We start from the raw sequence: 19,104 nt of genomic DNA, 5'->3' as shown, positions 1-19,104 counted from the left end.
TACTCTTAAAGAGCCCGGCATCATGTATTTCTAAAAGATACAAGACATGGCATTCACTTAAAAAAGGAGACAGTATAAGTTACTATGGGGCCAAGATCTTCATCCTCAGGTTATACTTTAAACAGCAAATTAAGCCATTTTCAGAGATATCAGTTTCTTTTTAACAGCAAAGAACATTTCAAATCAATTCTAAATTTAATCTTAACCTAGGGTACTCAAAATAAGATCTCAGAGGATGTTATTTATTCTTCCCCTTCTAACTTTAGCAATTTTAACTGCCTTAATCCAAGGATACAGTACTAGCTATATTTTGCAGCTCCCATGCTGAATGCCCAAGCCATAGCTTGCATTTGGGTGGCAGTTCAAGAAAACTCCCTTGAAGTAATTGAGGACCCCAAACCAAAGCATGTTTCTGCTGCATGACTGAGCATGGATTCACTTCTCCCTCTGGAAATGCACAGCACCTGGTCCAAATCAACCCATTACACCTCAGAATACCAAGTGCCCTGTTTCCTACACGCTCAGAGCATCACTAGAGCAAACCATTGTCAGCCACCAGCACAGGACACAGATTTGCCTGTCAGTGGCACACAAACATCTGGTCCCAGCAGCATCTCTTGGGTATTTGGCCAGGTAAACCCTCTTCCATAGGGGAACATTTGTTCAGGGTGGTTAGTCATTGTTCAAGGGATTTGTTCAGCAGCTCCCTTCAATGGACATCTTAAGAGGTTTTATAATGAAAACTTAAGTTTAAGAAGAGCTCAGGCATTTTCTTCCTTTCTTTAAAGTACTACTGCATAACATGCTCTGGCAATAACAACAGGAGAGGGTAAATTTACCATCATTTCCCATGAGCTGATACCTCATCTGCATTTTTTAAGCCATTCATTGGCATGTTAAAAACCAAGAGTGTTATTTTTCTCTCAGAAAGGACGTGTCTGTGCTGTATTTCAGCCCAGTATTACGCTATGCCATATTTAAAATTAAAGCAGATAGAGTTCAAAGCTAGACCAGTTCAATAGGCTAATAAACAGAGAGGTCATTGGACTGATAGTTTCATAGCCTGAATAACTTCAGAGTTAGAACACAGAGGGGAGGAAAAGGAAGAAGTCAGATTTAGAGAAAACCAGCCAAGGATCAATAAACACTTTCACCTCCTTCCCTGTGTGACTGCTTCCTCCCATGCTCTCCCACTAACCCCACACTAACCAAACTTAGATTTTGTTTGCTTTCTTTACACAGCACTTCACTTAGGAGGGCATCAGGCTTAGAGCTGCAAACTCAAATCTTGTCCATCCCAAAATACCATGGCTATTCCAGTATCTCCAGCAATGGACTGAAGCCATATTCAATAAAAACACCACTGTGTTTGAGAGATAGCTTTAGTACCCCAGTAAAGATCTAAATTGACATGGTCAAAGACACTGCCACAGATGTTGGCTAGAAGTTTGCCCTTCAGCTGGGGCAAGCCACTTATGCCCAGGGCCCTGGTTCACAGAAAGCCTTTCGGCTTACAGCTCATGCTGAGCAAGATTAACCAAAAACCAGCCATGGTAATAACATACGGCAGAATCCCAGAAGTGTACCCAAATGTATCAAAAATATCCAAAGATTGACAGGACAAAATAAAGATGTTTAAATGAATCATCACCATGTGCAAAAATTACAGCTTGTATGGGCAGCAGCTTTAAAGGGTCACTTTTGTAACAGTCGACATCTGATGCACTGATCTAAGTTCCACTTAGATCAGTGCATCACTGAATTACTCAGTTCCTGGATTTATCCTCAGGTACAGTCAGAACTCAGAGGTCTCAACACATGATTCAGGGAACAGATATGAACTAATGTCTCCAGGTATTTAGGAAAGAAGCTCCAGTACAATATGTCACCTATTTGTCATGTGTGACACCTACGCACAGCAATTTTTTTTGTCTTTGCTGACTGTCAGTGAAAAGATATCGTGAATTCTATTCTCAGGACTGACACCAGCCTGAAGGATTCATATCAGCTAGCAAAGCCAAGTTCAGTTGTTGCTTACATCTGCTTTTTTTCTTTTGTGAACTATCATTCATGTCATTATGAACCACACATTCCTAAACAGGGGCTGTTACTAAAAAACACATCTATACATGCACTAAGTTTATCTTCTTTTTAAGATCATTATATATAATTGCCCTATGAAGTAAGTACAGTTAAATAAAAATAATACAAGGTTAGTTAAACAAGTGTCTTACAGCTCAAATAAAGAGCATGGAAAGATGATTCTACAGTTCAACCACTTGAGTCACAAACTCTAAGGCTGCACAAATTGTACTGCAAAGGAACTCTCCACAATTACTGGAGGCTGACCTACCCCAGTGCCATGGGTCCCATCCACACTGCTGCCATATTTCTGGGGTTTCACTACATCACCATAATCAGTATCAAAGTTAGTCTTCCACACCATCACCTGCAGAAGAAAGATAACTCCATTAAAATTTTTCATTTAAGTTTGCTTATAGGTCATTTTTTTCAACCCTTCAGAGAAAATCAGTAAACCCACAAAAAAGTTTCCCTAGAAGAGCTTTGGCATTAATTAAATTGAGGATGTTGTTTGTAAATATGCTACTAAATACAGACAGTTTAACTGAGTTCTCAACGGTTAAGTGACCTCTTTCAACATTCTTTAGGTCAGGAACATCATTAACTAGAATGACCAAGAGAACACCAAAGCAACATGAAGAATACACCATTAAACCCACAAAATTTTTAAAATAATATGCTCAGCACTATGACATTTATCAGCCACACCCCAATCTAGCAGTCACTCATTTATCATGAGACTCATTCAGACAAAAAGGAGAGTTACTACTAAGACCAGCATTAGAGATCTTAAGCTAGTTTGTCAGCTGGACACCAAACTGAAATCTCACTTATAGGCCTCTGCTTTCCATAACACAGTACTGATTTCAGAAAAGAGGCCTCTAACACATAAATCACTTCAACACCAAGAGGAAATCCATGGAGGAAACCCCTCAGCAGTGACTCTACAAGCCTAAAAACGTAAAAGAGCCATCAATCAATGATTTCAGAGGTCTGAAAGACACTCAAGAATCCAGACAGCTCATTTGGTTATCAGAAGCAATGTTTATTCCTCATTTACAAATTTGCTTCATTGCTTTGCATGAAACAAAAGCATTTTTCTTTCACTATTGTACGGTTAACCAACAAGGCCATTACATCAAGCAACAGCAAAAAATTATTTTCTTAGTGAACAGACAGATTTGTCTCTTCACAGCTAGCAAAGGTGCTGTTAAAGGTGGGCATTGCCACCTAGTCCAACCTGGGGATTAAGAGCAATGCAACACAGATCTTTGAAAACTGGTGATCCTTACTCAGGCCACTACTTTGGGTTGAATTCCATCTGTGTCTTCAGCAGGGCAACTCACACTGTGCTAAAACCAGGACATATTTGCAGCACAGGCTCATGCAACGGGCCTGTTTGCAGTCTGGCAATTGAGTATGGGTTTCTTGGAAGGCTACTTGTCTTAAATTACCACCAAAAATTTGGGCTTGACCTCCAGAGGTTGTTAATAGAACAGCAAATTGTTTCTGCATGGCCCAGATATACTGGATAAATGGAGCACTTTTGCTTTCCCTATTGATGGAGAACAAAACGCAGCAGCTTTTGAAGAAATGTAAATCTGGATTATAACTCAGAAATTAATCAGCTACCTGTTCATCAGAACCTCCAGAAGCAAAAAAATCTCCATCTCTTGAAAATGCTACACAGGTAGCTGGCCCCTGCAAACATATTTAAAAGACAGGTTTTAAAAAAAATAAAAGAAAATTAAGTGTTACAACATTCCGCTCATTACAGCTTTACATGGTATTTATTATTTGACATCAACAATCTAAAGGCAAAATTTGAAAAGCTCTTACCTGTCAGGTAAATGGGCCATAATTAAGATGCTAAGCTTGCTGGCACTTACAACTTCCCACATTTCTGACCGCAGTTTAAGACATCACTTTTCAATATCCATGGCAGAGACAGGAACGAACCTATTTTTACAGCACCAGGATTTTTCTTCTTCCCCTCAAACATTCTCTCTTCACTTTAGAATTAGAAATTTCTAAAACTCCTGTTCACTTATTAAAAATGTTGAAACTGAGGGTTTTGTATAGTAGGGCTGGCTTAAACTGCTTTTCTCTTCTGATAGAAGAGATGCCAGAGTTATGCATCCAGGATCACCTCTGCACAGCACTTGCATTTTGAAGAAGCCTCATGTTTAAAACAGTCAGGTCTGAGAGACTTTAAATGCTTCTGAGAGTACAGCACACCTTTCACACCACATACCTATTTAAATTTGTTTTCTGCCTTCCAACAAACACATAAGAGGATGCACATGGGAAGGCTGAGGCAGGAGCTCCAAGCTGCAGTTAAACAGAGCTGAGGAACTGTTACGTGTGTTTGAGCTCAGGCACAACAGACAAACTGCTCTGCTCAGAGTAAACAGCTGGGAACCCAGACTGTGGAGTTTTGTGTCAGCTGCTGAACACACTCCTTGCAGACTGTTCACCAGAATGGGCAGAGGTCAGCATGAGAACTTCCAGAGGCTGCCTATGGAGCTGACAGGCTGGGGAGGGTTGGGAGGAAACACCAAAAACAAATACCAAAAACACAACCACCAGGAAACTCCACCACGTGATCATACATCTCCTGACAGAAGCAGTTACCCTCTTTCAAATAGAATCAAGTATCTCAGAAGGCATTTAAGAAGCTTCTCCTCATCCTGTGTCAAGCTAGAAGGAGACACAATCCTGAGTCCACATCTTTCCAGTGGACACCACACGGAAACCTCACACCCTTTCTTTGCCTTTGTAAAAGTGAATTCAACAAAATAAATCCTGAAGATGGACAAATACACAAAGCCTGCATGTGAGATAAGCACCCAGCTCTCACTGCAGCCTGTCCCCCACAGTCCTGTGTGCTTCCAAACATGCTGGCACCAGGTTATGGCAGCAAAACCAGAGCCTTGCTGTGTTCAATCCCTGTGTGAAGAGTTTTAGCTTCCTTAAAACCCATTAAGGTGTTTCCATATTACCATTTAACACGCAGTGATTTCAAGATGTTTTGAGGCCTTCCCATAGCAACACCTCACCAGAGAGGACTTGCCAGGAATGATCCAGCAGCAGCAATTCCAAACCACGCACACGGTTGCTGCTGTGACTAAGCTCACTCACCTGACACAGCAGTAACTAGGGTAGGTATTTCAGACTGAAGACACTGCCATCTATCAGCTGAGACAAAAACTGTGCCTCTGCCTTTATTCTCACGCACCTACCCCAGTGTTTAGCTCTCTAATCACGTGTCAGGAATGGAGGCTCTAAAAAAAAAACGCAAAAGCGAAAGACAAGCAAGTAATAAAGGGCAGAAACAATCCCACTGCCAGAAAACTGCAGTGGCCAATATTGCTCCAAGATAACAGAGGTGAGCTTACAGAAGCTGCTCTTGGAATATAATAAACCAGTCAGAGTTAGGGGGTCAGAAAAAAATTTAAGACCAAGTGTTCGGGAACAAGCACAAGCAAGGAACACTGGAAAGGAGCAACGTTTCCTAAAAATATTTTTATCAGTCTAAATATTTCAGTGTATTTAGACAAAATCTAGTACAACACAAATCACATCAAAACAGGCAATGAACTGACTCCAAAGTCATGGCATTCTGAAGGGCAAAAAACGTTCAAGAGAACATATTCTTCCCAAAATAGAAAATTATATCAAAGACTGAATATAATATGCCTTTATAAATTGAAAGAAAAGGAACAAACAAGTCTATAGACGCAACATCCTCTACAGATTTGTTGACATAAATTAAGTGAAAAGTATTCCTGTTACATTCACTTCTAGAACTCCTCCAAGATACAACAGGTTTGCTATAGCAACATACAAATAGGAGTTTGCCAAATACCCTTGCAATTTAATATTAACAAACAAACAAAAAAAAAAGCTACACTTGCCAGTTATTAGATACAGCCTAACTTCCTTTCATCCCAAGTAAGCACAGCAGAAATCTAATAGATTTCTGACGAAGTCCTGGGTAACAGACACGAGACTGGAGAATGAAGAATTCAAACCTTCCTCTTTTTTCCCCCCTCTTTTAACTTACGGCTTGCATTAAAAGTATCATAAAGCAGCAGTTGTGTATTCTTCTACAGAAGTTGTAGAGAGAATTTTAGGCTTATTTCCCACATAACTAGAACTTTTGGGACACACAAATGTGACAGCTACAGATCATCTGAAGCTGCACAGATGAGTTTGGCCATAACAGAACCTTAATTTGACTAGCCTAGTTTGTTAAAGAGTAGAAGTAAAGGAGTCTCCAGATCAGGCAATGATAAGTTAAATTTGAATTCAAACAGGGGACTCCAGCCAATCCCATTCAATCCTGAATGCAGACATCTAACTGGTCAGTGAGCTGGGCAGTAAACATCTGGTGAGATCCCACAGAGCAGAGTGACTAAAGCTATCTATACCCTAAATCATTTGACAGCATTAGAAAATTCCCAGAACCCAGTCATTTAAAATCACTTTTTATCATTACAATCATCCAGTGATGCCCAGTCACCCAAACCCAAGGTAATGGTGCGAGACCTTATCACCACTTTATCAGGGGAAGGTCCTTGTGATCACTTGGGGACATGGATATGCTTGTGTCCCCATGGATACTGGAGAACAATAGTACCTTCCAGGTGTATATGTCCTGCTCTGCGTCCTGCCCAGGACCACAAGCAACAACTTCCTGATGGCCCCTCAGCAGACGTTGTGAAGCAGTGATTGAAACAACTTGTGCACCCACCTCATGGAAATCTGGGACTCTAGAAGTGACAATTTGTTTAACGACTTTATTTATTTACAGATGTAAAGATTTAAGGACTTTTTTTATTTAAGGACATGAATCACAAGCCTGAACTAAGACAATTTTTTTCTTCTGTTAGTTTTTTTTTCTGATGGTTCTGAAGTTGAATCTATCTTGTTTAAATGTTAAGTTGTAATTTGTAACTTCTAAGTAATGAGCCTGTGACATGCTAGCTTGAAAGATTGTATTATTGGTGCTCTGGCCTGACAGCTCCTGGATGTGAATGTTACAATTCCAATGATACACAGGATAGATCAGGGGCTGGGAGGAAAACCAGGCTTGTGGAGTTGGGTGGAAAGCCTTATTCAAACGAGGCTCATCGTTTATAGCACCATGCTGTCTTTGTCATCCTGCCTGAAAAGGCCCTTGCAGGAGGATAACAAAGAACACTTTGCAATTTTTAAACAGAAAGACTGAACTGTGACAACTACAGCTGGTCTGAAGGTAAGTTTGGCCATAACAGAACCCAAATTTGCCTAGTTCACTAAAAAGTAGAAGTAAACAAGTCCCTGGGTGAGGCAATGATAGGTTGGATTTGAAGTCAAACAGGGGACCCCACTCAATCCTGAATGCAGACGTCTAACTGGCCAGTGACCAGAGGGTGTTGAGACCCCAACCAATGAGGTGAGTAAGTGTGGGGATTTTGAGCCTCCTATAAAAGGGGGCATCCATGAATAAACATTGGCTGTTGTCACGTGAACCTCAGCCTGTGTGTCATGTCTTTGTCTCTCCCTATTGCAACACAGCAACTTTCTTCTGCAGGATCTCTCAGCTCCTCTTTCTGCAGCAGGACCAAATAGCCCTCTATTAGTACTTCCTGGAGGTTCAGAATTTCTAGTCTGCATCCTCATTGCTCAAGGGGCTCCACACAAACTGCTAGCACCAATCCCCAAACTTCTGCAGCTTCTTGCCTCAGACTAGACAGCAAGCTGCAGCAAGGAGGAGTGGGGCAATGACATACACCAAGTCAGTGGTAATTTCTATTTAATCCTCAGCAGGTCAACATCAGGACTGTCAAGCTTTTGTGCATGTCCAGTAGAGTTTGAAATTTTAACAGCAGCTTTGGTGATATTGGGAGAGCTGCAGAAATTTTGAAGAAAAGTACAGCAGAAAGCATAAAGTCATCCACTGAAATTGTTGAGTGAGAAGAACACGGTCACTAATCAACATTCAACTCATCTCCTCTGTGAAAGAGTACTTGGCAAGGCAGAGGCAAGTCCCAGAAAGCCTTGAAAAGGACAAATAGCTCAAACACTGGATGGAGCAAAGCAACCAGAAAGAAAAAGGAAGCCATAGAGAAGGAATGATGACATTATCAAATCTCATAGTTTGCTACAGCATTCCCAGTGAACACAATTCAGGCAAGGTCAGATGCGCATGGCCTGACAGCTGAAACATCAGGTGACAGCCCATTTCTAGCTGCATTCATAGGTGAGAAAGGTGAGGCCAGTATGTTACATAATTGATGTGCAGACAGAGAGATTATACCTTCTTACTGTTTTCCCACTTCCTACAAAGGAGGTTAGAGACCACAAGGTCTTTAACGCCCCAGCACTTCACGGGTTGATCAGCTTACATAAAACATCACGTTTAGCCTTCAAAGTAGATGGTCAGACTATTCTGAATGACTTGAATGCATTCATTGCCAAGAGGGACAGGAATCTGAAGCCAGAACACAAATTACACCACCAAGTGACTGACAGGATGCTAATAGCATCAGTAACTACTGACACAGGGGTGACTAAGACAACAGGAATAGCATTCCGTACACAAAGCTTTCAAGGGTAGAGCTAAAAATAGATGTCTCTGAAAGACATACTTAAGAGAAAGGCCAAGTGTTTAGTCTGAAGAAATATGACTGGAGCCCAGAGTCACACCTGCACACAGGCAGCAGATGAATGTGTACCATCCATAAATAATGAATGGACAATCACAGAGAAATCCCTCTTGAACATCCTTTTCTTCTCCAGAGCTGCTGGGCACAGAAGGCACGTCACTTCAACAACAACAGGGCCAACTCCAACAGGCAAGTCAAGAAAGGCCAGACTTTCAGGCTTCAGCTAGGAACAGAGCTAACATTCTGTTACGTTCAGTGTAACAGAAGAAACAAGAGCCAGGTTGGAGAGGGTCCAGGAATAAACCAAAGGAGTTTAATGATGCACTGCTTGCACTGTGAAAGGAGAGGCATTATGGAAGGGAGCTGGAGAGACAAGTAGGGGTCAAGGATGCCAGTAGATTTTTACTTTTTTTGTTTCAATCCTGTGAAAAACTAATGCATAGTAGGGAAAAGCCAGGTAAAAGAGCCCAAGGAAAGTGCTAAGAGCTGGAATAAGGCATATCTAGAGGATGTAAACAGTTGAATTAAAGTAGAGCTTCCACTTCCACAAAAGGAGATGTAGAAATGGGAGCCAGTACATTCAGCCAAACTCTCCAGGACCAGATTAACTAGTTCAAAGAGAAACAGGAGACATGAGAAGAGACAAGGCCTGAGAAGCAAATCCAGCAGCAACCAGCACACTGGGATCCCAGCCCTGGCATCATCAGTTCTTGGCATAAAAGAACCAAGAACAAACAGAGCAGTCATTGCCACTGTTGACAGTGCTTTCAAGCTGCTTCATACATGGGAGAAGAGGGCAAGTCACACAGGAAAGGGAGAAGTGAAGGGAACCAAGGAGGAAAGTGCAGGGAACTGAAGTGGCAATGACAGTAGGGATGTTTTCAGGTGGAATACCTCTCACAAGAAGTCCCAAGGATTCTCAGTACACTGGGCTTTGAAAAATTCCTGAGGAAGACTGGCATGTTTGCACCTTCCTTCACCAGGGAGAAAGGGCTACAACTAACATAGCAAAAATGTACACTGGCATCTTACAGCTGAATCTTCAGCAGCTTTAATTCCTGAAAGATTCAGTCTATAAAAACACAAGGCAAGGACAGAGAATTCATATTTCAAGACTCAGAAATGCTAGCATAAAGTCGATTGCTTGTTGTTTGCAACGCATATTTCTTTCTTTTTTGTTTGACTTCTGCATAGCCCTGAGATGTCTTCATGCTTTTCAAAGAGGACCAGGCCTGCAGAGATGTTTAATGTCTAGGCAGAGCTGGCAGCTGACAGTAAAGGAGCACATTTGTTTCCTGTGCACCTGCTCAGGAGACTTCATTCATTAGTCAGTGAGCAAAGCAGGGAGCATTTATGTTGCCCAGGAATGTAGCTACTTCATAGTTCAAGTCAAGGTAGCTTGAAGAATTGTAACTTGGCATTTTCTATTTATGAACATAACCATGAGATGTTTTCTAAATATTTACTGAGAACTTCCATTCCACTGAGGAAGTCAGTCTGGAAACGCTCTAATTAAACCAATCCAAAGGGCAGACAAGTACCATGTACATACCTACTCTCCTCTAGCAACTCTCTTGGGGTGGCTTAAGGGCTCCAAAACAGTCTGTTGTTCAACAATGATTCAGTACTAGAGGTGGATTTACATACCAAGCCAGTGTCTCATCTGTATGGAATTAGATAAGAGCACTTCACAGCTTGAAGCACTCCAGAACAAAAATATGCAGCACAATACAGGATGATATTTTGCAGCTGCAAGATGTCAGCTCCAAGCTGCAAACTTCTGCCTCTAATGATCCTTCTGCTACAAGGGGCCAGCTACATTTCAATTAAAGACAGCAATGTAAACTTGGCCAACCTCTTCATGTAAACTACAGCTAATCAGCTGCTAACAAATTCCTGGCACTCCAGCAGTTGCGTCAGAGTATGTCTAAAGGACCTCAAGGTTTTTTTTCCTTCAAGTGTCCACTTGCATGCAGCCTTCCCAGAACAATGTAACAGCAGCCAGCAAAGTAGGAACAAAGTGTCAACCAGAACATCCAACCTCAAAAAGTCACAACTCAAGAACATCTTCAGAACAGGCTGTTCATCTGCTGACTAAGCTGTAGCACTCACTTAAAAAGACAAATCAACTTAATGACCAAAAAAGTCCACACCACTGTTTTTAGCCACTTGGAGATACTGGCACAAATCACAGTGATAACAGAGGGGAGAAAAAAGTCCTGGATTTATCTATGACCATAACAAGGTGGAGAAGCAGCCAGCACAGGATCCACCCTGGGTCCACCCCTGGTGACAGCACAGCCTGTAGCCACTGACAGTGGCTCACTGGGAACAAAGCAGAGGTTGCCATATGCTTTTAGTGGAAAAGCAAGGTATCTCTTCAATCAGGCAGTAAAAGAACCAACCCACAACAATATAGCACATGCCAGACAGGGAATGCCAGGCAGGACTATGCCAGGACTGGTTCCAGAGGAATCTCTCAATGTAATGCCCTTAAAGACGACCAGAAAGTTCTACCAGCCACTTCAATATTTGCACTTGTCTCCAAACTGAACGAGCTGTAAATGCCACAATAGCAGATACTCTTCAGCTGTGCCAAAGGCAAAGCTTTTCCAACGGCAGTTAGATGTCCAGGAGAAAGAGGCAGACACTGTTTTACTGATCTGAAGCAGCAGGGAAGAGGAACAGGGAGTTTTATTTCTACTTTTGGATAGATGATCCACAAACTGTTGTGTTAAAGCCTCGAGTTAAGTACAACATTAGCCTAAAGGGACTTTCTATTGCTCATTCTAAAGACCTCCATGACCATAATCAGTTTTGGACTCTAATTCAACACTAAACTCTTTTTTTGTGCTACTGCAGTCAGTGAGGCACAACTAGCAGCTCAGATGAGAGAAAAATGGAAAGCAGGTTCAGCCTCCTGCTGAACCATAACCAGGCACATCCCTTCCTGAGGGAAAGAGGGAAAGTGTAAAGATTTCCCATTCTTCCAACATTTACCCTTCTCCAGGAAGCTGCTTCTCAAGAACTCACTTGGCAGATTAACACAACAGACAAATATGGCAACAAGATTAAGGCAACAGAAGCTTTGCAGCCCTATCTGATAGGAGTATCCACTTAGTCCAGTTTTCTAAGAACAGTTTTATACAGCCAAGGCTGACATTTGCTATCTCCTCCCCATTCTTTCAACAGTTAAACCTTTTGGTCATTTTTAATCAAAGCTCTACTTCATGAAAGATTTAAGCATAGGGTTTTCCTATTTTTTCCATTAATATTACAAAAAGGAGAAAATTTTATTAATATATAGCAAAAGAGAAGTTACAGAAGAAACTTGACCTTTTTAGACATCAAACAAGGCAGTCACTAAACAAAGCCACAAAGCCACTAGAAGACACAATTATCAGTTTTACAGCTTACATAGATACCATTATTGCCCACAACAATCCCCATCATCTCCAAAAAGCTTTAGGCTGTGGTTTTCCCCTGAGAGTTTTTATGCTTTAAAACTCAGCCCCCACTTTAAAACAGACAAGTGGGTTAAGAATTTCTGTTCTCTTTGTCCCTTTGAAAACAGAACTCTTAGGGCAGTCCTGCTTTTTCACACCCCACTCTGCATGGACAATGAAATTAGTCTATTTATTTTCATTTAAGATTTAGAAAGAGAGCTACAAGCATTCATAAAATTGACCTTACAAGCAACACATCCAGCAGCACAATACTAAGAGGCCAATCAGTTAAACTTAACCAACCAGCACCATTTATCACCTTCAATTGTATGATTCAGTCCATTAACAAGACGTTCCCAAACCAAATCCCAAAATAGATTTCCTCTGTTTTACAGCTACTGTTCTTCAGTCTCCTGCCAGGTGAACAGCATTTATCTTCAGAACACCAGTGTCAGGGGGACAAGTGTCATTTGCAGCTCTCTAGAGAGGGAGTGAGACAGCTGCACTAGACAGTAGCTGACAGGGTCAGTCAGAGTCTAGGGTGCTGCTCCAAGCTCCTTCTGCCTTAGACTTGAATCCTCAATACTGGAGCTCACTTTTAGTCTTGCTTTCTCATTCTCTCCACTCCTGCATACCTCCTTCCCTTCTAAACAGTGATGCCCTCAAAGATTATTAGCATTATAATCATGATTTTAAACAAGGAAGTTTTCAAACAATTCCTGGTCATGAAGAATGAAAGTCTCAAGCATGGATTTGCTCAGTTTATTATGAGTCTATAAATTACTGTAAAAAAGGCTTTGCCTCACCTGGTGACCATGCAGAGTATAGAGAAGTCTTCCTTCCAGCAAGTCCAGAATCTTAAGAGTTGAATCACTGGACGCAGTAACCAGATAGTTTCCGGACGGATGGAAGGAAAGACTGTTGACCACAGAGCTGTGCACTAAGGATAGGAAAAGAAATGTATAATAGTCACCAAGATCAGTTTACATAAGCCCAAGGCAAATGAATAAAATAAAGCACAAGCACATTCTAATTTTCTGTTACAAATTTAGGAAGAAAGTTATCATGGGGGAAACATTCCACAAAAGCTCTTCAAAGCACTGAGAACAATAACAGTAACTCAATTCTTGTAAAAATAGGCACTACTTTACTGAAAGGAAAAAGAAAGCTTTGCCAATTATTCTGGGAGATTTAATGCTACAAAAGCTTTCAGTATGTGCAAGTGAACTACAGGATTCTGTGAGAGTGCTGGACATTGATGTACTTTACTACCATGGAGCTGCTGGTCTCACTCTCGAGTCATTCTAGATTAAAATCTGTATGTTAGGACAGTGAAAAGATTGAAATTACAATGGAAGACGCTCAGAGTTGACACCGCACGCCTTCTTTTGGTTTTAACCATCTCACTCTGGCCAAGACTGGGGTTAAGAGAAACTAGGAAATAAGAGCAACTTGAAAATGGTCCAGTATAAGCATTATTTCCTCAGACATCCTATTTGTCTCACCGAAGATTTAAAACAAATAGTCAAACTGCCAAGAGTGTGAACTTGCAATAAAGCCATTTTCCCTGCATGAAGACAAAGCCCAAGATTTATTTTGAAAAAAGCTAAAGAAAATATTCTAGGAAAAAAAGTCAAACTTCACTGAAGTCAGTGTAACATTAAACATTTAATATATGACTTTTTTCCCTCCCCGAACTTTTACAGAACAGGCTATTGAACATATTTATTTATGAGAACATGCAGTACTTCACATATGCCCAGCTTCCTGAGCGTACGTGACATTACAGAATATTAATATGCCTGAGGAGGGAACTTAACCATCCAGTTATTCTTTATTATACTATATGCCCTCCAAATGTTCTGGTATCTCAAATCTACTACTTCTGATACATCACACCCAACTAAATTTATGTTCCATCGAGAATCTACTGTGCATTTTAAATCCACACTGCATGCTAAGAAATCCCTTAAAATACCATTTTAAATACATTAGAACCAAATATTAATTTTTGCATATGTGGATTTGAAGCAGATAGCTGAAAGAACCTTGCTCAACTGTAAAACAGAATATCTCTACTTCTGAAATTCTCAGGAACACTAAATACCTCAGCTAATTTCTGAAAACAACCCCTCTTGACCCAGACTGTTACAAAACATGGAGAAAACCTTAACACAGGTAACTTCTGTTATTCTTGTTGGTGAATACTTGTCTCCATCACACAGGTAGATCTTCCTTTACCCCCAACCCCATATCATGCAGTGTATTAAAGGAGAAAAAGGTCTGTGTGGAGTTTTTTCTTATGAAAGAGTGATAAATATCTTTCTGCCTTGAAAATCTTACTCTGAGCAATTTGTTATATTTCTCACCCCCTTAGTGTCTATATTCAGATAAATGTAAATGTATCTTGTCAACTAAGGAAAGTCCTGAAAGGAATCACATCAGAAATAGACAAGGTTAGTAATATATCACATCTTCCAAGTCCCAGACGGTAAATAAAGTATCTCCAGCTTCACAAAAAAACCCTCCCATAATAGAAAAGTCATACAGACTGTGGCTGCATAAGCAGTTGCAGCTTCTGTGCCCAAGGACTTCTTGGCTCTTGTAAACTCAGAAAAGTTCATCTCTACTGTCAAAGCAGCTCATACCTCCCACAAGACCATTCATAACACCTCTCCAAAAAACATGCCAACACATCCTGCCACCTCACTTGATTTCATGCTGTAAACAATAAATCCAGTGCAGCACAAGGTTGCATCTGCCAGTGACTCGTTGCCACAAGCCCACTCTTCTGACAGCCAAGCCCCAGCAAAACAAGAGACTCTTAGGGGGCTTATACTGGGGGTTAACATGTAAAACTGAGTCCTCTGAGCCTGCACAAAACTACCCCAAGCCCCACACTTCCGTTATGTAATGCAACCCTTAGTAATCATCAGGGAGAAGATAAATTAGGATGAACTTGACACAGCCACAGTCTCTACTGAACAGATAACCAGCAGCAGCCCCATCCAAACAGAATAAAAGTACCAATTATTCTTTTTAAACAGGAATAAGAAACAGGCCAGAGCTACTTCCATCGATCTACTACAGAGGTGTCCCACACACAGCTTTGGACAGAGAAAAAATGTCAGACAACAAACATTGGCCATTTTTGTAGGGGCTGTACAAAATCTGCTGTTCAAAAGAGTCAGTGCCAAGCAGAGAACCAAATAAAGCATCTGTGTGTTCTGTACAGTAAACGTGACCGGAGCATACTTTGCTTGGCTCAAAGAAAAACACACCACACAAAAGGTTTTGCAGCTTGCTCTCTCCTTCCAACTTTCATTTACAAATGTCACAGTTGGAACAAGTGTTGGCAACAAGAGCAACACTGCTAAAAGACTAATCGGTGCTGGAAACCAGCCCAACCTTAAGACGCAAGAGCCCAAGGCAGGGCTACTCATCTATTAACTCCTCCATGCAACTCCATGTTTAAAATGGATTCCCTAGAAATCAGGCAGCATCAGCACGTTCTGAAGGCACATATGCCATCTAGTGGGACAGGACCGGCAGCCTCACAGGAGAGCCACAAAATAAAATCAGATTTAGCCAAAAGGAGGTGTGTATAAACTCTCAGAAGAGCAGGACTTATAAACACATCTCCAGAGTATGTTACAAACACATCAGTTTGTGGCCACAGGTGCAGGAAGTGACTGCAAAAAGCCACCATTGCAATTTAAGGTTTCTTCAGCTATTATTACTATTTTTAGCTCAAAGTTTAATACACAGGATTTACACAGTAGCTGTTAAAAATAATGCTCACCCCAGGAAAATGATCACTTCGATAAGCAAGGGTGTCACACTAAAATGTCATTCAGTAAGGGTGGGATACCAGGGAAGTATGTCATTCCAAGACAAAAAATAAACCTGGCAGCCAAGCCTAAACCACATTAGATTTGGACAATTTAATAGCTAAGTGGAAAGCAGGAAGAGATGACTTTTGAGCCAAGTTATACTGTGGATGGAAACATACACTGCAGATCTTGCCACCATTGAAAAGCTGATAAAGCAGGTTAAAGGACAACCTGACACTGCCCAAGTATTTAAAAACAGAACTGATTTTAGCAACAAGACTTCAGGAAGGCATTTCCAAGTTTTGATATGGCCACGAGTTAACAATACCTATTACATAAATTGCACGCTCGATACTGAATTAATTGGAACAACAGTCATCAAAACTTTTGATTTCTATTAGATTTTGTTAACTCTCAGAGAGCTGCGAGTGACTGTGATCCAGAATGACTGAAGCTGAGGCTGTCACAGCAGGAATGTACAAAAGCTGATGTTGAGGGCAGAAAGAAGACACCAAGCTTCAGCCTCATGACTCTGATCTGCTTTACGAGCACGCCAGAAGCAGTTCCTCAGAGAAAGTTAGCAAAATTAAGTTTTAATAAGCTATCAACACTGGAAAAAGTGCTTAAGAATGTAATAATTTTAAAATACCACAGCAGCCTTAAAAACAGTTACTAGCAAAGAAAAGCTGCACTTTGGCTGAAGAAACTAATGCACAGAATAGGTCAATCTCAAAGAAGATGGCAGAGATGGGAAAGCACCCTTTTCCTATCCAGATCTACCAAACAGCAGCACTAATCAGTGGGACAAGAACAGATAATGGGAGGAGATGCCATTTGGCATCATCAAAGCTAATTATGGAAGCTGAAAAACAGAGTCTGGAAAAGGAACCATAAACACGGATCATAGTATAGAACTGCAGTTGATTGATTTCCCTTCTTTGTTAACTTTTCCTCATTTTCTCATAGAAGAACCTAACATTTTGAATTGCTGGAATACAATTCTGACTCCTCCTATAGGCTTATTCAGAGGCAAAGGCCACATTCCTTTTTATTGCACACCACCTTTCCAATAACAGTGAATATGAGACAAATGGCATCATAGGTAAGACCCATGCCCACCTGCAACATGGAACAGCTTCAGAATTAGCTCTGGAGCTAAACACAAAGCAAAGCAAGATATCTGGTGAAAAAAGGCTCTGGCTGGCAGGGCTAACCTAATGCCTTTCTGGAAAAGCACCAGCTGATGGAGAAACCATCCTTGGGGTTCAGAGCAATTCACACCAACACATGGAAAGTTTTTGTAAGCTGTTGACTTGCCTTGGTAATGCTGAAGCAGCCTGTTCATCCTGACATCCCACAGTTTCACCGTGCTGTCCGTGCCACCCGCGGCAATGCAGTTCCCGCTGGGATGGAAATCCACGTGGTTCACAAACCTGCCAATGGCAAACACAACTGCTGACACTCAACTCTTGCTAAAGACCAAAAAAGCCTTTTCAGCAAGGGAAGCTACAGCATGACTCATTGAATGTTAAGGAAAGGAGATAACCTGAACATTTATTTTGCTGAATTTCTCTTCAGACCTTGCTTCTAACCCCAGGCAGGCTGCAGACTCTTAGCTAAGCACATGTTAAGGAGTTCACATTACAGGTGTAGGAACTGTAGACACAAACCTCCTGAAATCTGATGGATCCAACTGTCACAACAACATTTTGATGTGTTCATTTAATGTTTGCATAATATATGTCTTCTATTAAATTAACATTATATTCAGGGTGATGTGTACAAGACTGAGCAGAGATTTCTCTTCTGCTAACTAAATTTAAGATGGAACTTAGTGAATTTGTGCCTGAAATCATATGTTGCCACTTGGAAAGTTGCAAGGCTGAGGCCAAATTTCTTTCTGGACCTGAATCCAATCAATTTTTAGTTGGAACACATAAGTACAATAAAAGCTTCAGACCCTTCAGGGAAAGATACCTTGTAACTCCTCACCAAACAAATTGGATAAAATTAATTATCTTTTGAGCATTCTTGTGGCAAGCACTGAAAAAGTTGAGATATTTCAATAGGTTGTTTGGACAAGACACATACTTAAGAGCACTGAAAAAAATAGTGTCTGAATTTGTCTTAGTATTGTATATTACCTAGAAAGAGCATAAAAATTCAGTGCAATGAATTAGGGAGATTCCAGTCTCACTTCTCTGAGGACTTGTTTTATGTTTCTGGGTAAATTATCTTTTGCTGTGGCTCAGCATTCCAAATTTAACAGCTATTTTTCTGAATGCAAAGTGGGGTTTTTGAATAACCTCATTATTTAAAAACTTGAAGATGAAACAAAGCATTCAAGTGCCATCCTTCAATAGACTTGGGCACTTAATTTATGTCAACTCACAGCAAAAACAAAAAAGGAGAAATAAGGAATTTAAGCACCTCCAAAACTAAATAAGCACAAAGAAACTGAGGCTTGATGGGCTGAACAGTTACTGAAATATAACCCTCACAGTTCTAACTTTGAGCACTCAAAGGGGCCAGGGCAATTCTGGACTGGCTACTTTTGCCAGAGTTGCTAATGGCAAACTTTTTAAGTAGTTTTATAGCTGCCAGGACAGGGACCTCTGGACCTGACAAACCAGGCGTAAATTCCCCAGGTAACCCCACTTCAGACACCACCACCAGGTACTTACCCTCCATGCTCACAGAAGGAGTGGATGCATTCTCTGCTAGTTTTGTCCCACAGCTTGACAGTTTTATCATCGCTGGATGACACTATCAACCGTCCATCAGGAGAGAATCTAAGGCAAGAGTTACAGCAATTAAGAAAAGCCCTCAAATGAAAGGAGTATGGGGTCAACTGAATTTGACCAGCTGTCAAAGTATGTTGGTAAACACATCCCACTTTTCAAGAAGTCACAGAGGCATCAGTGAGACTGAAAACCCAATCACTAAACTGAGGGGAAAAAAAGCAAACCTTAAGTACTCAAACTATCCCTAACTCCATGAGCATATAAAATAACCCTCAGGAAAGTCCTGAGTTTGACTTAAAATCGTGTGTCCTACATGTTTCAATTTAAGTTTACCTCAAATTGTTTC

At 40.9% G+C, this 19,104-nt stretch overlaps 1 protein-coding gene across 5 annotated transcripts in view; it reads right to left on the bottom strand.

Moving 5' to 3' along the window:
* Positions 1-19,104, bottom strand: part of POC1A (POC1 centriolar protein A) — a 72,794-nt gene that overhangs the window by 43,995 nt on the left and 9,695 nt on the right. For all 5 annotated transcript variants that reach the window (XR_014590841.1, XM_083869109.1, XM_083869107.1 and 2 more), the window contains 5 exons: positions 18,699-18,806; positions 17,332-17,447; positions 12,988-13,121; positions 3,715-3,783; positions 2,354-2,449 (listed from right to left, as the gene is read on the bottom strand). Coding sequence is in view for 4 of the 5 variants with exons in the window: in XM_083869109.1 (XP_083725235.1) it covers positions 2,354-2,449; positions 3,715-3,783; positions 12,988-13,121; positions 17,332-17,447; positions 18,699-18,806 (523 nt within the window). In the remaining variant the exon portion in view is untranslated. The remainder of the gene's footprint in view (positions 1-2,353; positions 2,450-3,714; positions 3,784-12,987; positions 13,122-17,331; positions 17,448-18,698; positions 18,807-19,104) is intronic.

This window comes from Zosterops lateralis, assembly GCF_965231275.1.
Source record: "Zosterops lateralis genome assembly, chromosome: 11".
Taxonomy (NCBI): Eukaryota; Metazoa; Chordata; class Aves; order Passeriformes; family Zosteropidae; genus Zosterops; species Zosterops lateralis.
The sequence above is the reverse complement of the archived record's forward strand: the minus strand, read 5'-3'. Positions and strand labels throughout refer to the sequence as shown.